The sequence below is a fragment of the Hyperolius riggenbachi genome, chromosome 3 (genome assembly GCF_040937935.1).
Source record: "Hyperolius riggenbachi isolate aHypRig1 chromosome 3, aHypRig1.pri, whole genome shotgun sequence".
Taxonomy (NCBI): Eukaryota; Metazoa; Chordata; class Amphibia; order Anura; family Hyperoliidae; genus Hyperolius; species Hyperolius riggenbachi.
The window spans coordinates 344,070,584-344,096,112 of NC_090648.1; the positions used below are offsets into that span (position 1 = coordinate 344,070,584).

The window sequence follows — 25,529 nt, forward strand, 5'->3', positions numbered from 1 at the left end:
TCTTACCCGCTCCTCCTCCTCCTCCTGGGGCACCTCTTAGTCTAATAGCAATCAGTGTGTGACAGCTATGGTGGGAGGTATGAAGGGGCGCACTTTGGTGTCTCAGCCTTGGGTGCTGGAGGACCTTGTCCTGGCTCTGTTTATGGCTGCGATAAGGGAAGCAATTAGTGAGGGCTTTTGGCTGTGTTAGGAGGGATAAGTGAAATAGTTAACAGAAGCATATTTTTATAATTGCAACTATCCTTTAAGCCCAGAGAGCAGCTGTTGCATTTATCTGGTCCATTTTTAATAGGCAAAAGTTTGCATAAAATTACAATAAAACTTGCATCAATTTATAACAATACTTGGCATCGTATTGACTATCCCTGGTGCTTGTCCTTCTGTCTTGCATGTAAATCTACTCAGCACATAACTTTTGAATTTTTAGGGTACAGTGGTACATCTTTTGCACGGATGGAAGAGTCTAAGCAAAGGAAGAAGCTGCATAAACAAATAGCAGATGTGGAAAATCCCATAAGTAAAATATTACAAGCTATAAAAAGGATATTTAATGATACAGTCAGTTACAAGGTGAGTGAATAAATCATTGCTTTTGATTTGCCTTTCTTGCTGCAAACCTATCTGTAGTACAAACACAAAAACTCAAATTGAATCAGTGTTGTTGTTTTTTTTAAATAAAATGTTACTGACAAATCCAGGCCATTTAAAGTCATTGGGAATCGCTAGAAAAAAAAATTAAGCAGATACTTACCTAAGGAGAGGAAAGGCTCTGGGTCCTATAGAGCCTTCCCGTTCTCCTCCATTAAGCGCTGGCTCCCCATTTGAATACCCCGCTGCGGTGGACTTTGGAAGTTTTGGGGAGTCGAGTTCTCCTGAAGACAGACAGCTCCATACTGCACACACACGAGTGCGCGAGAGAGGGCACTCGTGCGTGCGCAATATGGATCGGCGCGTCTTCGGGAGCACTTGGGCTCCAAAAGACTTCAGAAGCCTCCTTGGGTGGCAGAGAAAGCAGTATTTGACCAAGTTGGTTGAATACTGCTACTGGGGAGCCAGTGTTGGAACGGGGCCCGAGAGAGGAGCGGGAAGGCTCTATAGGACCCAGAGCCTTCCCTCTCCTTAGGCAAGTACCGTATTTTGCGCCGTATAAGACGCTCCGGAATATAAGACGCACCCAGGTTTTGAGGGCAAAAAACAGGGAAAAAAAGAATATATAGTAAACCTGCTGCATCTATATTCCAGGAGCGTCTTGTAGTTGTTTTACCCCAATTAATGTCCTCAGTATCTCCCCCTTAGGTGTCCCGTATGTGTCCTCAGTGTCTCCCATGTGCCCTTAGGTGTCCTCAGTGTAGTCCTCAGGTGTCCCCCGTGTGCCCTTGGGTGTTCCCAGTGTAGCCCCCATGAGCCCTTAAGTATTCCCAGTGTGGCCCGCTGGTGTCTCACATGTTCCCTAAGTGTCCCCCAAATGCCCTTAGGTGTCCTCAGTGTAATCCTCAGGTGTCCCCCATGTGCCCTTAGGCGTTCCCAGTGTGGCTCCCAGGTGTCACCCATGAGCCCTTAGATGTTCCCAGTGTGGCCCCCATGAGCCCTTAGGTGTTCCCAATGGGGCGCCACAGTATCCCCCATGTGCCCTTAGGTGGTCCCAGTGTGGCTCCCAGTTATCCCCCATGAGCCCTTAGGTGTACCCAGTGTGGCCCCCAGTGTCCCCCATGTGCCCTTTGGTGTTCTCAGTGTGGTCCCCAGTGTCCCCCATGTGCCCTTAGGTGTTCCCAGTGTGGCCCCCAGTGTCCCCCATGTGCCCTTAGGTGTTCTCAGTGTGGTCCCCAGTGTCCCCCATGTGCACTTAGGTGTTCCCAGTGTGGCCCCCAGTGTCCCCCATCTGCCCTTAGGTGTTCCCAGTGTTGCCCCAGGTGTCCTCCATGTGCCCTTAGGTGTCTATACATACATGCCGCCCGCCAGAAGTTTATTGTCCCATAAACACACACATGCAATAAAGATCTGACCAAATGGCTGACTATCGTTTCCGGGCCCCTGGGGTCCCCTTTGTCAAAGCATAGGACAGAAAAAAACATGCACATTTTTAACCCTGTCTAAGTATAAACTTTTTTTACTGTATCTCCCCCCACCCCCATCAAAGGGCAGCAACTGTCTTCCAGCAACAAGTGCAGCAATGTTCCCTACTGTGCATGCATTTTTTCCAAATAACAGCTTGCCATGTCCATATAGCAGAGTCTGTACTTCGGAAGCGCAGGCCACTCCCTCCCGAGGCAGTGTAGGAAATTGTAGCGCAATTGGAAGAGTTATTGACAGCTTAAAAAGGGCCTCTGTTTGCCCTCAAGAGCAGAGGCTTGGTGCCAATTATAGCCTAATTCTATGTCTCATACATGTACATGTTTTTTTCTGTCCTATGACTTGACATACGGGACCCCAGGGGCTCCGAAACGATCGTCGGCCATTGGTCAGATCTTAATTGCATATGTGTGTAAAGGGACAATAATCTTGCTGCTTTGTTCCTGAAGACTGTTGTGCGGATTCCTCCTTTCTGATACTGGATTTTAACTGCCTTGCAATCCTGCACCAGCTGATCCACACACTAATGGTGCGTACACACGCACTACAAAAGGAAACGACTGCTCCGCCCGACCCTCCCGCTGGGTGGACTTTAGCCGACAGTATGCGCGTGCTGCGTGTGTATGCGCTGTCGGCGGACTGATAAGGCTGTTTCTGAACGCTGAAACAGCCTTATCACTCCGCCGACAGCTCGTACACATGCGCATACTGTCGGCTAAAGACCGCCCAGCGGGAGGGTCCGGCGGAGCAGTCGTTTCCTATTGTAGTGCGTGTGTACGCACCTTAAGGTGTGCTTTTTTTGTCTACATTGCAGTATTTGCACCAGAACCTGTGGTTGTTTAGCTATGCCACTGGCAGCCTGGCAGGAGTTTACAGGACAGGTTTATCAAAACCAGTGCAAGGAAAACTGGACCAGAACTGAAGCAAAATAGAGCAGATGTCCAGATAAAACATTCTGATTGGTCACTCTGAGAAACTACTTCACTCTTGCACCTGTTTTACATCAGATTTGCTCTGCTTCTCCCTGCACTGGTTTTGATAAATTTGTCCAACTATGTCAAGTTCCATCCCTCCTAATAAGAGCCACATTTACATCTCTGGAGACCAAAGACACAGAGGTTCTGGAGCTCTAAATCGAACTTGCAAATCCCAACATGAATGCTGTTCCTCATGGAAACAGTAAATTCGGGCGCCTGAGGCTAGTGGACAAATCGGGCGCCGCCATTCACTCCTATAATAAATATCGTTTAATGGGCGCCCGATAGGAAAAAAGGGCGCCGGTGAAAAATAACGTTTTAAAAGCGGCGCCCGGAGACTTAATGTTTTATTACTGCTTCTCATGATTACACATTATTTAATGATTTATACATTTTTAAATATTATTTTTAAACGAAAAACAGTACAATATTTTTTTTCAAACATTATTTTTAAACGAAAAACAGTACATTTTTTTTTACATTATTTTTAAACGAAAAAACCAACAGGGGGGTCTTAGGTTTAGGCACCAACAGGGGGGTCTTAGGTTTAGGCACCAACAGGGGGGGTCTTAGGTTTAGGCACCAACAGGGGGTCTTAGGTTTAGGCACCAAAAGGGGGGTCTTAGGTTTAGGCACCAACAGGGGGGTCTTAGGTTTAGGCACCAACAGGGGGGTCTTAGGTTTAGGCACCAACAGGGGGGTCTTAGGTTTAGGCACCAACAGGGGGGTCTTAGGTTTAGGCACCAACAGGGGGGTCTTAGGTTTAGGCACCAACAGGGGGGTCTTAGGTTTAGGCACTAACAGGGGGGTCTAGGGGTTAGGGGTAGGTACAGGGAGGGTTACTTAGGCACCAACAGGGGGGGTCTTAGGTTTAGGCATCAACAGGGGGGTCTAGGGGTTAGGGGTAGGTACAGGGAGGGTTACTTAGTAATTTTTTTTTTAACGTTATTATACGTTTCAGTATTTAAACGAAAGATTAACGTTTTTACAATTGCCGATTTAATGCACATTATTTAATGATTTATAACTTTAAAAAACATTAATTTTAAACGAAATACAGTACAATACATTTTTAAACGTTATCCATGCTTATCGTTAAAAACCCGGCGCCCTTTTTCCCAGCGCCCCTTTTTAACGTACGCGTTTCTCATGCCGAACTGCACTGCAAGTGTGCTGACTGCCTCCATGACCTGACCGGCCTATCATCTCTCTCCCCTTCCCCTGCTGGGTGTGTGTACATCATTATGGCTCCAGGATGGTCAGTGTGGGTTCGCAAACCCATGATGCAGCATATTGTGGTAACATGGACTTCAAAGCAATGATGTGCCCTGTGGTAACGCTGCGCAATGCACTGCAGCCTCTGCATTGATTAACCACTTAAGTACCAGCGGTCTCTGCCCGCTTAAAGACCAGAGACCGCTGGTACCAGCAACGGCAGAAACCCGATGAATACCCACGAATTGCCGCACTTAACGCCACACGTCGGGAACCTGGGCCACCCACTCTGCCGTCTCTTTGACGGCAGAGTTCCTGTGAGCCGGTCAGGAGCTTCTTTCATTGGCTCCTGACCCTGCCTATCAATGTAAGCCAATGGGAGCGGCTTACATTGAAAGACAGGGCCAGGAGCCAATGAAATCGGCTCCTGACCAGCTCACAGGGCTCTGCGGTCATAGAGACAAGCAAGCAGAGCCAGTGAGATTCAGCGAGAAGACGTCAGGTTTCTTCGGTGCGATCGGTGGTGAGCGACGAAAATGGCGGATGCGCGCATTTGCTGCTAATTGAAATCTACGCCCTCCCAGCCAAGAGCCTAACAAAACATGGTGTAGATTTCAATTAGCTCGGTCCGAAAGTAAACAACTTCCGTCGCACTGCAGATGTTGTGGCCTCTCTCATTTACATTTCTGCCCAATGCGATGTTGGAGGGTTGGGGGAAAATACCACAACGCGCTAGTGTGAAAGTAACAGATGAAATAAACTGTTTTATATTCACTTGAACTGCCACATTTGATCACATCATTCATGCAATATAGCTGAGAATTTTAACAAGAAGTATCTTTCTTCTATTGCAGGGCAGACCATATGCTGAAAAAATAAAGTGGGACAAAACAGAAATGCTTTACTGGTTGCAGCAGGATCGTCGCAAATTTGTGTTGGAAATGGACATTAAAACAGACAGTACTGCTTTAAGACTTGATCCAGTGAATTAGTTTTTTTTTTTTTATAAAGGACTAAGCAAGAATAAACTTCCTGACTAAAGCCAGACTTTGCAAGTCATGCCTCGTGCTCAGGTTTTATAGACACACACAAACAAGCTCTCACTGTCACTATTATAACCCGTATTGCTTAACACTCATAAATGATCATGAGGAAGGCTTGTCACCTTGTGGAACCCTGTCTGTTTCTCACAGAGCTGTCAGGCAGCTGAGGTCAGTGGAGATGTATTTCCCTGTGCACACTAATGGAACAGCTATTATGAAAGCTAAATATGGAGTGCAAGCCAATCAGGATTCTTTTCTTAAAACCAAATCCCAGGAAAAACATTAATTTAGAAGTAAACAATGTGGTAATGAGACGGGTTTAATCTTCTTAGAGGATTTTTAATTCTGCCCTGTCTCTCTATCTGTGTTCATCTCCATCCCTTTCTCTCCAGACAAGGGGCCATATGCAATTAACTTTTTCACCTGAGTTTTCTCCTATGAGATAATTTTTCATCTTTGATTTATAATAACTTTTTAGCATTTTGCAATGGGAAAAGGACCAAAAAGTAAAGAAAAAGTACTATCAAAATCATTTTGAGTATTTGTTTGCTTACTGGGGGTTTAAAGAGACACTGAAGCGAAACAAAAATATATGATATAATGAATTGGTTGTGTACTATGAATAATTACTAGAAGATTAGCAGCAAAGAAAATATTCTCATATTTTTATTTTCAGGTATATAGTGTTTTTTCTAACATTGCATCATTCTCTAATATGTGCAGATTACACAACACTCAGCATTCAAAATGATTCTTTCAGAGCAGTCTGTGAACTAATGACCTTTCCTCTGGCAGAGGAAAAGTAAAAAATTAACTAACAGTTGAGATAATAAAAGTCAGATAACAGCCCTCTCCATGACTTTGAAAGTCGTAGAGCTTAATGGCATAGATAACAACTGAAGTTTCTTAACTCTTCCTGTACTGGAAACAATTAGACTGATGTATCTGATCTTAATGTTTTATTTCTTAGCTGTACTACACATACAAATCATAATATCATATATTTTTTTTCGCTTCAGTGTCTCTTTAAAAGACATTTTTTTGACAAGTTTTAAAATTTCACCTTGGTGAAAAAGTGGATTGCATATGGGCCAAGGAGTGGGGAGATCTCTCCATCAGTGACAGATGAAGTAACAAATAAATATTTATGTACAATGGGGAAGACTTGGAATACCAGACTCGTTTTTATTTTACTTTTGTTATCATTTGTTCTTTGTTCAGGGGCGTAACTACAAATCAAAGGGCCCCCAATGGTCACACCCTTTCTCTTGCCTACCCCGGGTGGCTTTAAAGGGAGATTGAACTTCGTCCTTTTTCTGTTTCAGCTAAACTGGCATGAGCTAGCCTTACATTGCCGTTACTGTTGTGTTATGGTGCAGAATGATGAGTTAAAGAGAATCTGTATTGTTAAAATCGCACAAAAGTAAACATACCAGTGCGTTAGGGGACATCTCCTATTACCCTCTGTCACAATTTCGCCGCTCCCCGCTGCATTAAAAGTAGTCAAAAACAGTTTTAAAAAGTTTGTTTATAAACAAACAAAATGGCCACCAAAACAGGAAGTAGATTGATGTACAATATGTCCACACATAGAAAATACATTCATACACAAGCAGGATGTATACAGCTTTCCTTTTGAATCTCAAAAGATCATTTGTGTGTTTACCTTCTGTCCCCTTCTTCTCTCATGCACTGAACATTAAAGGCTTCCTGCAGACAGCTCTGCCTGTGCCTGTGTTTGTAATTCCTCAGTATGTGTCAGCCAGCTACTTTCACAGCCTAACAGAGGAGGATTTTTACCCAGCTCTCTTCTATCACTGATAAGATAGCAGAGAAACTGCTGGCTTATGTAAATAAAACACACACTGGAGTGTGCATAGAGGAACAGACCAGCACAGAAGAGTTGGCAGCCTTCCAGACACAGGCTGACAAGTCTGACAGGGGAAAGATACATTGATTTATTACAGAGACCGTTATAGTACAAAATGCTGCAGTGAGCCAGAACAGATTAGAATAGGTTTAGGAACTTGTAGGATGGTAGAAAAAACGTTGTAATTTTTGTTACAGAGTCACTTTAATAATCCCACCTCTTCAGGTAATGACACAACAAGGCATCACTGCTGCACACCCAGAAATGGTAGCTCCTGGCCATAGCCCCATGTGTTATTTTATGTTTCACCTCACATAATGCAGTGCAGTCCCTTTGCTGCACATGGAATGTCAGTCTCCTGCTGCACATATTGCAATATGGATGGAAGCAACATCTATAATGTCCAGAGCTATTGCATGAAATCTGTCCCATCTGATCCTAAACACTTAGATCCACCCCGCTGCGAAGTTCCCAATGGAGTTTTCAAGCTTCCCCTGGTTTAGCAAAAGAGAGAACTGTGCCAGGTTAGAGTAAAGTAGTGTTGTTTCATAGTTCTGTGGGTGTGTCTTTTTCTGCTTCACCATAGGTAGGTGGAGCTATCACTCCAGGCGTGCTACTGGAGGGACATAAAGGAATTCTCAGTTTACCTTTGCCTTGTGCTGAATAGTTCTCATTACTGAAAGCCTCCGTTTAGGCAGAGCTTTTCTTTATTCACACTTAATTCTACATCATGTTAATAAATTGCGCACACAAAAACATGTTTTCAGCCAAAAAAAAAAAAAAAAAAATAGCTGCTTGCTCACTCCAAGTCAGTCAGAACAACTTCCAGTTTAGTGACAACAGAATGCAAGTTGAGGAGTGATTAGAGATGGTCAATTAAATGTACATATTTCTGGCTTGCATGCACATTTCATGCACATTTTATGCTGCTTGAAAGTTGTCCAATCATAATTTACAGTAATTTGATTGGTCCAGTACCCAGCTACAATTAGCATGAAATATGCATGCAAACTGCAATTATTTGCATCACATTGTGATTATCTCTAGTGATCACATCTCTAGTGATTACTAGTGATGGGTCGTTCGCGAACGACCCGGCTCTAAGAGCCGGCTCTTTGCTGCGAACGACAAGAGCCGGTTCTCAGTTTAAAAAGAGCTTTGCTTTGTAATAAAGGGCGCTGAGGCATGCTGGGAGATGTAGTCCACCTCTTTCAGCTTGTAGGAGTGTATGGGGCGGAGCAGAGCAGTTGCAGGAGGGATTGCCCCAGTCAGATAAGCAGTCTGGAGTTGTCATGGAGATGGGGGCGGGGCTTTTACTCCGATTCTGAGTGGTGTCTAGTGATATTTAAAGAAGAGCCGATTCAGAGCCGTAAGAGCCGGCTCTTTAATAGGAGCCGATTCAGAAGAGCCTATTCTCTGAGAAGAGCCGGAATTCCCATCACTAGTGATCACTGAAGCCAGTCCTCCCTGTTAGCCTATGGCTCCCTGTAAGCCACACCTCTCCCCTGTTTAGCTTATCAGGACACATCACTTCAGCCGGGAGAGGGAAGTCAGCAGGCAACTGGGGGCTGCTGAGTTGAAAGTGAGCAACTAAAAAATGGTGCAACAAGAATTCCCCTTTTGTTTACAAAACTTTTCCATGTACAGTTAATTGAAAATACTGTTGTAATAAATGACATATACTATAGAGAAACTGTGCTTCACCCTGTGATTTAAAGAGTACCTCCAGTGAGAAAGACGCTGTAAGGCTCTGTCATTTATTGGGTCATTTATTGTTTATTGGGTGACGCTCCGCCCCCCTCCGTGCAAGACAGCTGCGGCCATTTTTTCCGAAGCCTTCCGAGGCTGTGGCCATCCCCACCTGCATTTCCATGACCTGACACCAATTAGGCTGCAACTGCTGACTGGGGGCGGGCTGAGTGAGGCAGGTGGGGGTGGCCAGAGCTTCAGAAGACATTAGGAAAAAAACTGCCATGGCTGCTTTGCAGAGGAGGGGGCAGAGTTTATGACATTGATGAATTACGGGCAAGCAGGTGAGTTAGTAACCCTGAGACCCACCAATTGTGGCAGCATTCAGACAGAGCCTTACACGACAGGCACTGTTTTATTCACTGGAAGTACTGTTAAAGGTGCATACACACGCTAGAACTATTTTGTGGTACCCTTCAGATCCCCCTCTAAGGTAAAATGCTGGATCTTCCCCCCCAGGACTAGTACTGTAGTACTATTTATACCCCCCTGATGGCAGCCCTACATCACCAAACACATCCTATGGCAGGCTAAAAAGACCTAGCCAGTGGCGGACATACGGCCGTGCAGGCCGTGCCGCCGCACGAGGGCCCCTGAAGTTCCGTTTTCTTCAGGGGCCCATTAAGTATTTTTTTTTTTTAATTTTTTTTTAATTATTTTATTCCCCGGGGGGCCCCCCGATTCCTATCCTCCCTCCCTCCCTCACCTCGGGGGGCCCCCCTCCCGATATGCGCGGCGGGAGAGCGAGCGAGCGAGCGGCAAATGCAGGAAGTCTTCAGGGCTCTCCAGGCATCCGCTAGAGGCCCAGCCGCTTAGTCTCCAATATGTCTCCAGTTGGAGACATATTGGAGACTCAGCGGCTGGGCCTCTAGCGGATGCCTGGAGAGCCCTGAAGACTTCCTGCATTTGCCGCTCGCTCTCCCGCCGCGCATATCGGGAGGGGGCCCCCCGAGGTGAGGAAGGAAGGGAGGGAGGGAGGATAGGAGTCGGGCCCCCCACCCGGATAGCTACCCACCCGGCTACCTAACCACCTACCCACCCGGCTACCTACCTACCCACCCACCAGGCTTCCTACCTACCCACCCGACTACCTAACCACCCACCAGGCTTCCTACCTACCTACCCACCCGGCTACCTACCCACCCACCAGGCTTCCTACCTAACCACCCACCTAACTACCTAACCACCCACCCGGCTACCTACCCACCCACCAGGCTTCCTACCTAACCACCCACCCGGCTACCTACCCACCCGGCTACCTACCTAACCACCCACCCGGCTACCTACCGGGCTAGTTACCAACCCACCCACCAGGCTACCCACCCACCCGGCTACCTACCTAACCACCCACCCGGCTACCTACCTAACCACCCACCCGGCTACCTACCGGGCTAGTTACCAACCCACCCACCAGGCTACCTACCTAACCACCCACCCGGCTACCTACCGGGTTAGTTACCAACCCACCCACCAGGCTACCTACCCACCCACCAGGCTACCTACCCACCCACCAGGCTACCCACCCACCCACCAGGCTACCTACCTAACCACCCACCCACCAGGCTACCTACCTAACCACCCACCCGGCTACCTACCTAACCACCCACCCGGCTACCTACCGGGCTAGTTACCAACCCACCCACCAGGCTACCTACCTACCCACCCACCAGGCTACCTACCTAACCACCCACCCGGCTACCTACCGGGCTAGTTACCAACCCACCCACCAGGCTACCTACCTACCCACCCACCGGGCTACCTACCTACCTACCTAGTTACCCACCCACCCACCAGGCTACCTACCTACCTACCTACCTACCTACCTACCCACCCACCCACCCACCCACTAACCCACCCACTAGGCTACCTATCCACCCAACCACCCATGGGATCTGCGCGCCGGATGGAGGCTGGGACAGGAGGTCTGCTGCTGCAGGTGAGTAAATGTTTTTGTTTTATTTATATTAGCAGGTGTATGTTCTGGGCAGGTCTGCCACATGATTGCATGTATTTTCTGGGCATATCTGCCGACATGATTGCACGTATTTTCTGGGCATATCTGCCGACTTGTTTGCACGTATTTTCTGGGCATATCTGCCGACTTGATTGCATGTATTTTCTGGGCATATCTGCCGACTTGTTTGCACGTATTTTCTGGGCATATCTGCCGACTTGATTGCATGTATTTTCTGGGCATATCTGCCGACTTGATTGCACGTATTTTCTGGGCATATCTGCCGACATGATTGCACGTATTTTCTGGGCATATCTGCCGACATGATTGCACGTATTTTCTGGGCATATATGTGTATTTTCTTGAGAAAACCTGCACAATTATGTGAATTTTCTGGGGAAAGGGTCACCAAAACTTGGGCCCACTGTCTTTGCGTTGCACTTTTCAAGGGAACCTGAGGTGAGAATAATATTGAGGCTGACATATTTCTCTCCTTTTAAGCAATACCAGTTGCCTGGCTGCCGTGCTGGTCCTCTGCCTCTTATTCTTTCAACCATAGACCCTGAACAAGCATGCAGCAGGTCAGGGGTTTCTGACAATATTGTCAGAACTGAGAAGATTAGCTGCATGCTTGTTGCTGGTGTAATTCAGTTTATTACTGCAGCCAAATAGATCAGCAGGGCCGCCAGGCAACTAGTATTGTTTAAAAGGAAATAAACCCTCACCCCGGGTTCGCTTTAAGTTACAGTTAGCTCCGCCCTCATCCGGTCATTGCCACGCCCATTTTTTGCAGGTTCTATCCACTATTTGTAGCCACGCCCATATTTTGCCGCGGCGCGCTACGCGCGCCGCAGGTCATAGGGGGCCCACAATTACAATTTTGCACAGGGGCCCACTGCTGGCTGTGTCCGCCACTGGACCTAGCATTCTTCTAAATAAGCTGTATAACTGATGTATTTGCATTTCATGGAGGTTTAGGGCAAGTAATGTTGTGCAAACTTCTTCTTTGTCAAAGACTAAAGAGAACAAAAGTTTTATTTTTAGGTCTAGTCATTTATGCTTTTCATTTTCCCTTTTCTTTTGAACACATGGACATTTATAAGACCCTGAAGGTCTACACCAATTAAGTGGAGGAAACTTAACAGGTAAAATGTTAGCAATGCTATCTTAAAATAGTATCTATACATTTTTTTCTAGTTTAGTTGCCATGGTTACATACTGCCTAGCAGGGATTTAGCCATATTTACTGTTAGCTCTTCTGAAAACAGTTCAGAAGGTTGCATTCAACTTGTCAGCTGGTGTTTGTCAGGAACCCCAGGGGTTTAGCTCCATCATAAATAAACGTTAATGGATAAAATCTACATTAATTGCTGCTGAGCGAAAGTCTTTGGGGAAATAGTAGCATTCATAAAAGATATTGCACATGCTGCTAGCCTAGTCATTTTTTATTGACCCAGATAATATGTAATCTAAAAAAGAAAAAAAAAGTGGTGCTGGAAATAGTATTTAATAGAAATATATTTTTTTGTCATACATTGAATTTATCTTTAGTGCCCACACTATTGCAGGTATAATAATTCATTTTCAAAAAGAACAGTGGGCCTGATTTACTAATGCTGGTCACACACAGGGCGATAAGCAAAGGGTCGATTAAGCGATCGATCAGTGTTCCACACGCAGGACGGTGGCTTGAAAATCGATCGTTCATTCATATGCACAGATTTATTTTTTATTTAATTTTTTTGCAAGCTACCCTTGCTGCAAATTCACACAAGTAAAATGTACTCACGATTTAACAAACACAAGACTTCATCCATGGTAAACGTTCAGACAGATGGTGAAGGTCAATAAGTAAAATAAAAATTAATCAAAAAGATAATGGCCCATAAGAAATTAAGTGTTTTTTCTCCTACAGGTAGCCATACATCTAGCAATGTAGGAGCCGGTTCAACCAAGATACAAATCTCTCTCTTATTAAATCTGATAAGAGAGAAATCTGTCAGCTGCCCATACACTGCAGGCTGATTCCCAATCAATTTCACGCTGAAATTGATCCAGAATCTTCCCTGTGCGCTGCCTCGCCGCTGTGCCCCCATCATGCCCACCGTGCCAAAGTGTATACATTACCTGTCTGCGGCCTCCATTTGTCCCCCGCTGGCTTCAGGGTGCATTCTCCTTTTCGCAATACACGCCCGATCCACGTTGTTTCCGTAGTAAGGGCGCGCGTGTGTGACGTCACACCAGGAAATGCGGAAGAGGAGAATGCGCCCAGAGCAGCAGGGGACAGGTGGAGGCCGAGACAGGTAATGTATACACTTTGCCACAGCGGGGCACAGCAGCAAGGCGGCGGATAGTTGCGTTGATCGTCGGGAAATTGTATGGTGTTCCCGCTGTGCACCTGACCAACTAACTTTGGCCTGACATCTTGCAGCATGCTCTATCGCCAATGCGACCAATTTCAATCTCGAAATGGGTCGGGCATGCACAGTCGCCTGTTGTATGGCCACCTTTATCTTTCTCTCAGGAGATAATTTTTCTTTAAAATTATTCTTCAGCACTTCGAAATGGAAAAAGCACCGAAAAAGAAAGTAAAAAATTATCTGAAGTATTTTCTTGCTTGCGATGGTTTTTTTTTTTTTTTTCAACTTTGTTTTATTTGAATTATCATATAACAAATACAGACAAAGGCTCAGAAAACCTGGGAAAAAGGCAATTGGTGTCATACATTGTATCAAAAGTACTATGGCATTATATTCAGACACATTGTCCATAGTTAGTACCAGAAACAAAGCAGTATAAATTTAACAGGTTGGTTGGGGCCGCTATAAACCGAGCGGACAAGTGAGGGGGAGGGGGGGGGGGGGGGGAGGAAAAGAACTAACATCAGGTGGGGTTCCATCCGGGCCAGTAGATTGGTATTCGCCATGGCATTCTAAGATGAGGAGAGTGATATAAGGGGGGTTCAGGACCGAGAGGAGAGCCATGTTTCCCAAGGGTCCCAAATCTTATCAAATAATGGGGTAGTTTCTCTGATTGTGGAGGTTATTTTTTCCATTATATAAATTGATTGGATTTTGTTGATCAGCTCAGGTTTGGAAGGGGGAAGTGTCTTCCAACTTTTAGCTAGGAGGGTTTTAGCTGCGTTGCAAACTTGGCCTAGCCATTTGTTTTGGGATTTGCTAAGTTGAGGAAGGGGTTTATGGAAAAGGGCTGACCAGGGGTTCAGTGGGATTTCTAGGCCTAATACTTCTGAGGCTAGAGAGAAGCTCATGTCCCAGAAGTTTGCCACACATGGGCAGGACCACCAGCAATGGATTTGATCCGCCTCTGTCTGGCAACCCCTAAAGCATAAGCTAGTGGGGATTAGTCCCCATTTAGCAAGCTGGACTGGGGTACGGAACCAGTCATAGAAGATTCTGTAGCTGCGTTCTTTAGTGAGAGTATGTTTGGAGGAGCTGGCCATGGCGCTAAATATATGTTCCCAGTGTTCTTCGTCCTCAGGTCCATTGAGTCTCTCCAACCATTTTACCATGGCCGTGGAGGGGGTTGAGTATTTAGTGTACCAAATGTCATAATATATAGTGGAGATAAGGCCTTGTGGCAAAGGGTGAGAACAAGAGATAGACTCAATGGGGGAGCGCTTTAATTGTAATCCTGCAGTTTGACGAGACTGGATAAAATGGCAAACTTGTAGGTATCTATATAATTCAGAATCTGGCCAGTCCAATTTTTCCTTAAGTTGTGGCCAGGGGAGCAAGGTCCCATCTGACACCATGTCATTGACAGTGTGAACCCCTCCAGTTCTCCAATTCCCCCAGGCCAAACCACAAACCCCAGGGGGGAAATCTTCATTATATAATAAAGATTCGAGGGCAGAGGGATGGCCCTCAGGGGTCAGGAAGTTTTTCAATGTCTTTTTAATCAACAAGGACTCGTGTATTGGGAAAGATGAGGAGTTTGGACCCAGGCAGGGTTTAGGGGTCCATAGGAGTGTCTTTATTGGGAAGGGATAGATGAGCTCCTGCTCTAGATCAACCCATCTTACCACTCCTCTGGGGGAGGACCATTGAAGGAGCTGTGAGAGTCTAGCAGCGTAGTAATAGTGTAGGAGGTTGGGGGCACCCAATCCCCCCTGCAGTTTGTGGCGGGCCAAGTTGGTGTATTTGATGCGGGGTCTGCGTCCCTCCCATACAAAGTTAGTGATCCTGGATTGCAGCCCCTCGATATCTCTTTTGTTAATTCTTATGGGTAGGGCCCTAAAGAGGTACAGGATTTTGGGGAGCAGTGTCATTTTGACTGCGTATATACGACCTTGCAAAGAAATGCGAAAATGCTGCCAATCATCTAGGAGTCTATGTAGTTTTTTAAGCATAGGTACATAGTTGAGCTTGTAGAGATCTCCGAGATCCTGGGAGACTGTGACACCAAGGTATTTCAGTCCATTGGGCCTAAATTTGAAGCCAAAGGAGTGAGAGAGAGAAGTCTGATGTGCCTCTGTGAGACCGAACGGGATCGCTTCAGATTTTGAGTTGTTGATCTTAAACCCTGAGTGGGTGCAGAAGCATTCAATTTCCTTGAATAGGTTTGGGACCGAGATTAAGGGGTTGGAGAGAGTAAAAATTGTGTCATCTGCAAAAAGGGCGGTTTTAAAAACAGATCTGCCAACTGAAATCCCAGTAACGTCCGAGGAGCGCCTGACCCTGATAGCCAAAGGCTCAATACATAAGGCGAATAGCAGAGGGGAGAGGGGGCACCCCTGCCTAGTGCCGTTCTTAATAGAGAAGGAAGGGGAGGTAATGCCCATGTTGCACACCGAAGCCGTGGGGTTAGTGTATAGGCTTCGTACCCCGTTCAAGAATTCACCCCCTATACCATATTTGAGCAAAACCGATCTGAGGTACCTCCAGTCCACCCTGTCGAACGCCTTCTCCGCATCCAAAGATAGGAGCAGAGAAGGCGTCCGACAGCGCTTCATCTCAGCAATCAACCCGGTGATCCTACGGACGTTATCCGTAGTTTGTCTCCCCAGGATAAAGCCTGTCTGGTCCGGATGGATGACACTTGGTAAGAGGGGATTCAGTCTGTTCGCCAAGATTTTAGAGAATATCTTGACGTCAATGTTGATAAGGGAGATCGGTCTGTAGTTGGTAACCTCCGCCGGGTCTCTGCCAGGTTTGGGTATAACGACTATGGATGCTCTGGACAAGTCAGGGGGAAAATCTTCCTACCCCTTCAGGATGTTGTTAAAGAAAGTAGATAGTTCTGGAGCTAGCAGTTGTTTAAAGGTTTTATAGTACGAGGCAGTGTATCCATCCGGACCAGGGGCCTTGGATGACTTTAAGCCCTTAATGACAGATAGAACTTCCTTAACAGTAATAGGAGAGTTTAATAAGAGGCTGCTATCCAACGGTAATTTAGGGATAGGGATATCATGTAGATATTCCTGGATATGACTTATTGGGGTGCGGATCTTGTCCGTAGTAGTGCCATCATACAGTTGGGCGTAATATTTCTGGAATTCCTTCACTATGGCGTTAGGGTCGTGTATCAGAGTACCCGAGCTGTTTCTGACAGGGTGTAATCTGTTTAGTGTTAGGCGAGCTTGCGATGGTTTTAAGGGCATTTAATTGACAAGTTGTGAAAATATCACCTAGGAGAAATGTCAAGAGAAAAAGTTAATTGCGTATGGGCCAGTTACTATATGTTTTTTCTTTCCTGAGTTTTCTCCTAGGTGATGTTTACATTTTGTCAATAAAATGCCTACCACGAGCAAGCAAGAAAATAAGCAACATAATTTTGCTGGTAGAGTTTTAAGTACTTTTTGGAACATTTTTCAATTGCAAAGTGCTAAAGTTATTTTAATGCGAAGATGAAGACTTAGGAGTAAAAGTTTATTGAGTTAGGGCCAATGACTTTCAGAGATAAGGCCAACTCCAATCAAATTTTGTATCAATCTTTACACTATATCTCCCATGCTGTGACCAACATAAGGTTCTCACATTCACCGACCATACAAAACAAAGCCGCCTACCCAATATTTGTAAGCCCATTTTGTGCCACCAAACAACTCTGATCTGTCAATGCATGGATTTTATAACATTTTTGAAGGTGTGTTGTGATTTCTGGCACTAGAATGTTAGCACCAGATACTCAAGTTCCACTGATATAGGAAAATACCTTTTCCCTGAAGGGATATATGTGGTGTGGAACAATGGTTTGTGGGTGTTCACATCTAAATGATAAAAATGACACAACAGTCCTAGGTACCTTCTTTCATTCATCCATGGTACAGTTCTGATGCTCACATGCCCAGTGATAGTGATTATAGTCAAAGGTCAGCATGGGAACTTCGACTGGCCTGTGGCTACAAATCCCCATATGCAGCAAGCTGCAATGCATTGTGTTTGACATCGTTCAGTTGAGGCCAGCACTTAGTTTTTCAGCAATTAGCGTTTCATTAACCTTTCTTTAGGACTGGACCAGATGGACTAGTCTTCATTCGCCACATACGTCGGTGAAATGTGGGCTTCCATGATCAGTGGCGTAACTAGAACTCATTGGAACCCCCTGCGAAACTTTGGATGGGGGCCCCCCTTGACCCTGCTAACCACTGAATAGGGACTGTCTACAGATCTGTGTCTGCAAAATTTTGTATGATTCCTTATCAGTGGCTGAGCAGATGCAGTCATTAGAAAAAATTGTGTAGAGAACAGAAATTTTTTTTCTCCATACCCTTAGTTGTCAGTCTCTAAAGACAGGGAAAAAAACCTCCTCCCCCACGGGGTCCCCTGCAGCTGCATCCCTTGCAGGGTCTATTGTTACGCCCCTGTCCATGATCTTGTCTGTGCCTCGCAAGGTGTCTGACCATGGTGCTGCTTATAATTTACTTGGTGGACATGTATATGCTGGCTTGTTCACGTAATATCTATGATTGTCACATCGTGACCTGACGTATACCACAGTTTATTGTCACTGCCATGGCCCATTTTAATTTGGCCATGGTTACAAATCCACACACTGACTCCCTTGCTAAATCTCAGGCATTACTCTCTTCAAAAGTTCCCTGGTAGAGTCACCATACAATACCAGATGCCTTTAATAGCATAAACAATGCTTGATTTAAAAAAAAAAATCTAATCTAACGAAAATCTATTTAAAATCAAATTTAAGACCATCTTGAATGATATTTGAATAAAATATCAATAGGGAAAGGCTCTTATTTTTTCCGCCGCCAGCTAATGTCACGACGTGTCAAACGATGACACATTATTATAAACACTGCCATATTGCTGCATGAAAGTGCAACTAAAAGGTGCTTGTAGTCGGCAGCAAGGAGTCTGAATGGTCTGACAAGTGCGCAGTTCAGCCACCCATGGAAAAGAGTCCATACTGAGAAATGAGTCGCATTTTGGAAATACGCAAAATATGGTTTCTCACTTTGTTCGACGTTTTGAGGCTAATTTTCAATTTCGGCTTGAGTGTTGTCTTCTTGCATTGAAGTACTGTATATGGTGCATGTTTTTTCTAAGTAAATTTTTAAGCCCGTAGACACACGATCAACACCAAACTTGCTACATACGTCAGAGTTACTAGTTGTAGCATGTCAATTTTTGTTTTGAAAAATGATTTTAAAGTTCAGACAGGAAAAAAACTTTTTAAACCAGAGCAGTCCTAGATTGCAGTAATTTTGGTCTCATTACTGTAGTTTCTCCATGCTTCAATATATGAAAGATTTTTTTCCACACTTGTTGAAAGTTCTAAAATTTAATTGATAATTTGCAGTTTGTTTTGTCCTATAAACAGGATATATGTTCCCTAAAACAATCTTTAAGCACTTGAGGACCACAGTGCTAAATCCCCCTAAAGACCAAGCCATTTTTACTGAAATGGACCAATGCAGCTTTAAGGCCAAGCTGCAGGGCCGCACAAGTGACCCCCCCCCCCCCCCCCCTTTCTCCCCACCAACAGGGCTTTCTGTTGGTGGGGTCTGATCGCCCCCCCCCCAGGTATTTTGTTTTTTACAAATATTTATTTTTTTTAATAAACTTATTTTTCTTTTAATTTTCCCACCCTCCCTCTCTCCCCCGGCCAGCATATCACAGCGATCGTCAGCGATAGGCTTCAGCCTATCACTGCCGATCACTCTCTTGTGCTCTAGGGGGACAGCCGTGTGACATGGCTGTCCCCAGTACAGCGCTGCTGTACATCGCAGCGCTGTACCATGTTAAAAGACGTCGGTTTCGCCGTCTAACAGTCTCCGAGCAGTGATCGCCGCTGGGAGACTGAAGGCGGAGCCTGCGCACGATCTCCTGCAGTAGCCGGCCCCAGGACTTGACGCCAATTGGCGATAGGCAGTCGTGGTGCTGCCGCCGCGGTCACGGGCATTGGCGTGACGCTGTCTTGAGGTAGTTAACGGTCCATTCCCACAAGGGCGTTTCCAGTGCAATTTCTGCAGCCCCGCAAATCACTGGCATTTGGAAAAGCACTATGGCATGCAAAGTCTATAGGTTTATTCACACTGCAGCGCTTGATATTTGCAGAAATCGAAAACACGCTGCTTGCAGCAATTTTGGAGTGATCACGATTCGATTCTCATTCACTGGATTGAGAATCGTAAAGCGCAATCACTGTACAATTTCAGCAAAATTACAAACGCCTATATTTTGCATTTGCAAGTGTGAATGGGCCCATGGTTTCTCCAGTCCATGTTTAGATGCGCTGCTTTTATTAAAGCAGACAGAACATGCATAAGTAGCGCCGGCCCATGAAGTTCCACATTTACTTGCAAAGCACTCCTGGACGCAAGAAAGTCATACTAACAACTTCTTCATGGAAAGCAAGATGTTTTTGTGTTCCTTTACCTTAGATTACACCAAATCCCAGACTTGCATCACTGTGTCACAGTGTCTGGGAATATGTTTGGACACATGCCAGGGCCTACCCCATGACCAGAGACATGAATGCTTGACAGGAATCACTGCACTGAGCAATCCACTCCCTAATCACTTGAACAGCAGTGGACACACTGCCTGACTTTCTGATTCCACTAAAAGCAGTACTGAACAAGTATGTATTGTCTGATTTCCTGGCCACATTAAGAGGATAAAAGAACATCCCATTCGGCTTCCTGATAAACTGACAAGATGAATGAGCACTGCCTGGATTTCTGGTCACAGCAGCATCGGGCACAGATGTAAAGGAGCACCAGTCACACTGACAGGCTGAAGGAACTCCACATAGCCTCCTGGCCAAAGAGTCAAAAGCACTGGACACAGGTAAAGGAGAACTACCGGCCTACCTGGTTCTACTGACAGGCTGAAGGAACAACACATAGGCTTCAGGTCAGACAGAGGCACTGGTCACAGGTAAAGGAACAATACCTATATAGTCACACTGACAGGATTGAGGACAGGGAAAAGGAACACCACCTAGCCACTTGCCCTCTTGTCCACACAGCAGGACTGGCCACAGGTAAAGGATTACGACTTCCATAGCTGGCTACACTGATAGGTTGAAGGAACAACTCCTAGCCACACTAACAAAAGCATTAGACCTAGGTACAGGAGAACCACATGACTTAGGTCTAATACACATGAGGCAAGCCAGGGTCAACCTTTTAGGCAATTGATTGTACAGACAGATTTCACAATCAGCAACTGAACGATTGGGAAAGTGAAATCAACATACTCAACTATGATGGCTATTCCAACTGATCTTTTCCTTATTATAATATTTTTATTGCGGTTAGCAACCATAACCAAATAAATCATACAAAATGACATATGGTCTAGGAAGATGAAATCTTGAACCAGTCAAGGAAATGGTTTCTTCCATCATGGCCTTCTTTTCTCTGAACTGAGCCGTGATAAGGCTCAAGAGCAGAGTAACTTTTTGATATAGGCAACCCAGACAGTTGCCTAAGTCACCATGTTCAAATGCACAGTTCAAACACCTTGCAAGCCCTGTAATTTGTTAACACCTAAATGGGCATGCAAAATAATCATAACGGTGTGTCACGTTCCATTAATGAGCAAATTAAACTCTTAATAGTTAAGCTTTGTTATTTATAGATTGTCTTTTGTGCCATACTTTACTATCCAAGCACAGGCATACCAATGGGAGATGCCGATGTTGCAACTACATTTGTGTTCCTGGACTGGGGGGATCCACCAGAGGTCCTCCTTCAACCACTGTATTATCGCTTCATTGGTGCCCTGCTGGCAAGGGTCACCTCCATACTGTATATGCACTAAACAATGGTTATCACATTTTCAGCTCCTCTGGTTAGCAGGTTTTGGTGCTCCTAATCATTTATTCAATTACAATGTATAGAGCACAGGTAGTCCCCGACTTATGAACACTCAACTTACGAACAACCTGCCGATACGAATGGCATGAGAACAAGTCAAAAAAAAATTCAAATTGCACTTGTAGTTTTTGAGAAAATCGATTTTAAAAAATTCAAAGAAAAAAATGGCTTTTAACCACTTCTGTGCCAGGTTTTTTTTTGCTGATCGGTGCTGCGTGGGCTCTCCAGCCCGCAGCACCGATCAGATAGCAGCCAGGCCGATCAGACTTCCCCCCCTTTTTTCCCCACTAGGGGGATGTCCTGCTGGGGGGGTCTGATCGCCGCCGGCTGCTTGCGCTTGCGGCGGGGCTCTTCAAAGCCCCCCTCCGCAGCGCTTCCTGGCCTCCTTCCCCTTCCCTCCCTCTCCCTCCCCCTGTGAGCGGCGCAGGACGGATTTCCGTCCTGCGCCTGATGGGATAGGCTTTAGCCTATCAGATGCCGGCGATCCCCGGCCAATCAGAGGCCGGGGATCGCCGATCTCCTCTACGGCGCTGCTGCGCAGCAGCGCCGTATATATGTAAACACCGGGGAAGATCTTCCCCGTGTGTTTACATTTACCCTGCGAGCCGCGATCGGCGGCTCGCAGGGTGTTCACGGAGACACCCTCCGTGAACTGACATGGAACGGCCGCTCGTATGCATGGAATCCACTTCAGGATTCAGGGGCGTACTTAAGCGTACGCAGAATCCTGAAGTGGTTAAACTTGTATAAGCAGGCACAGAGGGCAGAGGTGACCCAGAGAGGGACACTGGAGGCACAGGGGGGCACAGAGGAGATACAGGGGACAGAGATGGCACAATGTTCCGACTTAAGAACAGATTCAAGTTAAGAACGAACCTACAGTCCCTATCTCGTTCGTTATCCGGGGACTACCTGTACTTCAGGGAGCCTTATATAAAACTTGTACTGGTGCACATAGCACCTTAGATATGCCACTGAATACAAGACCATTAGCTTCCAACATCAAACATTTATTTAGTCCTTATAATAAAAAGTATGGGTTATTTCAAATTACAGTATATAGGGGCCCATACACCTAACGATTTTCCTGCCGATATACAGCAGATTCGATCACTGTGATCGAATCTGCTGTGAAATCGTTGCGCAAACACTGACAGAACGATCGATTTCCGTCCAAAATCGATCGTTCCCGTCGATCCGTCCATGCTGAAGATTTCGCTTGATCGCCGGCGGGTCGGGAGTGCATTGATAGCAGCGTTTGAATGTCCGACGATCAACGCTAGCGGCAATACATTACCTGATCCGGCCAGCGCGTATCCCCGCTGCTCCTTTTCCGCTGGGCTCCGGCAGGCTTCACTTCTTCCTGTCCGGACAGGAAATTTAAACAGTAGAGCGCCCTCTACTGTTTAAACTTCCCCAGGCAGGAAGTTCAGTGAAGCTGTAGCCCTGGAGCCCAGAGCGGAGAAGAAGACAGCAGAGACCGGGGGACTCGCGCCGGCCGGATCAGGTAATGTATGCAGCTGCAGGTTCACAGATTGTGATCGGTTTCATAGTGAAATCGATTCACAATCTGTTTCCAGTAAAGGCAGCCATTTGATTCCTCTCTGATCAGATTCGATCAGAGAGGGATCTATCTGTTGGTCGATCTGATGGCAAATCGACCAGTGTATGGCCACCTCATATATATGTCTAGGGGTACTTGAGATGATTTTATTGACAACAAAGGTACTCTGCAAACAGCATGGCTCATAAAAGAGTACAAGCTGGTGGTGATGATGCTGGTTTATGGGACTAGGGATGGTTAATGAGATGCAAGTAATTCCAAACAGTGGCAGGATTGCGCGTATTTTGTATGCAACTTTATTCAGCTTGAACATAGCCTAATCAAATCTTACCAAGGAGTAAATCAGTTGGTCCATATTAAAACTGCATACATACATCAACAACTTAATTATTTTCATCTCATTGACCTTGCCTATATGGGACAATTCATACCTGGTTTTGGTGGCATTATGACGTCTATGAGGCCTGCTTAGTTTGTGTTGCACGTACATTGAGCTGGTGAATGATATTAAGTTATTAGGGTATAGCTATTTCCAGCTATCATCTTGATAATGAGGACCCTGTGAGGCTTGATTCAATGATTTGATAAATAACGGTGCATTCACACTATATCAGTTACGTTACAGAATAATTCTGCATGCCAATTCACTGATTATACAATTTTGTGGGGCTGTTCACATCTCTGCTTTGTAACTGATAACGAGTCAGAACTTGCTTAATACAGGCTTTTAAAACCACTTCAGGATCACAGGTTTTTCCCCTTAAAAACCAAAACAACTTTCACATTTCAGCGCTCCTCCCATTTATTCAGCAATAACTTTATTGTTACTTATCACACTGAAATGATCTATATATTGTTTTTTTTCGCCACAAATTATGCTTTCTTTGGGTGGTAGTTTTTGCTCTGAATTATTTTATTTTATATGCATTGTAAAGGGAATAATAAGGAAAAAAATAAATAAAATGATTATTTCTCAGTTTTCAGCCATTATAGTTTTAAAATAAAATGTGCTTTGGTACATAAAACCCACACATCTTATTTGCCCATTTGTCCGGTTTATTAGAACGTTTAAATTGTGTCCCTAGTACAATGTATGGTGATAATATTTTAACTGGAAATGAAGGAGCATTTTTCCATTTAGGGATTTTTAATACTTTTCCACTTATTACAAGAACTTTTTTTGAAAAAATATACTCATGACATCCGTATTACAAAAGTCCTTAAGGTAACTATTTATGTAAAAAAAAATTAAATGTAATTTTTTTTAATTTTTTTTTAACAAGTGTTTTATTTCTGTAACTGTGGGGCAGGGATGGAAGGGGTTAAAAGTAATAAAATAAAAAAAATAATAATAAACTTGCTATGGAAAACATTATAGTGGCATAAATAGGTGTATTTTACTTTTTGGCCACAAGATGGTGCTATTGAGACCATGTTTCTATTAATAGAACACAGCCGAACCGGAAGTGTCGGGTCTGAGAGCTTATCTGACGTTAACGAGCACTCCGAAGACACCAGAACGGTGATCGCGATTGTGAATCAAAAGATTCTCACATCCTGATCACAGATGGAGGGGGCTGCGACGGTAGATCGGCGGAAAAAAGCGCGGGGATCGTGAACGCGACGGTAAGGCAGCAGTACGCATATCTACGCCCCTGATCCACACCTGAAGTTTAAAGGGGCGTGGATATGCGTACCATGGATCCTAAAGTGGTTAATGTATATGTTATAACAGGTGCAGTGTCCATTGCAGTACACATAAGTTATAGCTTGGCTTACGCAATGCGGCCAAATTTCTCCTCCTTAAGGACCGCGTCACGCCAATTAGCGTCAAGTCCTGGGGCTGCCTTATGCAGGAGACCGCGCACGCCATCTCCACTTGGTAGGCATAGCTCCGCTCCGCCTTCAGTCTCCCAGTGGCGATCGCCACTCTGAGACTGTTAGACAGCGAAACCACCGTCTAATTAGGCTGTACAGCGCTGAGATCTAAGGCAGCGCTGTACTGGGGACAGCCGTGTGACACAGCTGTCCCCCTGGGGGACACAGGAGTGATCGGCAGTGATAGGCTGAAGCCTATCACAGTCGATCGCTGTGATAGGCTGATGGGGAGGAAGGGTGTCAAAAATAAAATAAAAAATAGCAAAATTTAATTAAAAAAATAAAATATTTATAAAAAATAAACACACCTGGGGGCGATCTGACCCCACCAACAGAGAGCTCTGTTGGTGGGGAGAAAAGGGGGGGGGGAGGAATCACTTGTGTGCGGCCCTGCAGAGAGGCCTTAAAGCTGCAGTGGCCAGTTTAGCAAAACATGGCCTGGTCTTTAGGGGGGTTTAACACTGTGGTCCTCTAGTGGTTAAAGAGAACTCGAGGTGGGTATTTTAAATCTTAAGAGGACACAGAGGCATGTTCTGTGTATAATCACATGCCTCTGTGTCTCTCTATTGCTGCCTCTAGCCCCCTCCAGGGTCTGCTGTGCCCCCCCTGTAAAAAGCTCCAGGCTAGCGACAATCTCCTTGTTACTAGCCTTCTATTTACTTGTGGCATGTCATTCAATCTGCGCTCCCCCGCCTCTGTCCCCGCTGCTGCCCGCCTCCAAGAGCTTCCTCCAATCGGAAGCTAAGCAGCGACCTGGGAGGTACTTCCTGGGTTGTGGCTTAGCTTCCGATTGGAGGAAGCTCACGGAGGCGAGCAGTGGCGAGGACAGAGGCGTGGGAGTGCCCATTGAATGACATGTCACAGGTAAATAGAAGGCTAGTAACAAGAAGATTGTAGCTA

At 45.4% G+C, this 25,529-nt stretch overlaps 2 protein-coding genes across 6 annotated transcripts in view; both read left to right on the forward strand.

The window, feature by feature from the left end:
• The window catches only part of CCDC87 (coiled-coil domain containing 87), a 75,932-nt gene extending 70,625 nt beyond the window's left edge, over positions 1-5,307 (forward strand). For all 5 annotated transcript variants that reach the window (XM_068276992.1, XM_068276995.1, XM_068276994.1 and 2 more), the window contains exons 20-21: positions 428-570; positions 5,117-5,307. In XM_068276992.1, coding sequence (XP_068133093.1) covers positions 428-570; positions 5,117-5,254 — 281 coding nt within the window. In that variant the 3' untranslated portion in view covers positions 5,255-5,307. The remainder of the gene's footprint in view (positions 1-427; positions 571-5,116) is intronic.
• Positions 5,308-20,132: 14,825 nt separating this feature from the next.
• APAF1 (apoptotic peptidase activating factor 1) overlaps positions 20,133-25,529 on the forward strand; it is a 182,981-nt gene continuing 177,584 nt past the window's right edge. Inside the window, exon 1 of the mRNA XM_068276989.1 lies at positions 20,133-20,153. The gene's annotated coding sequence lies outside the window, so the exon portion shown is untranslated. The remainder of the gene's footprint in view (positions 20,154-25,529) is intronic.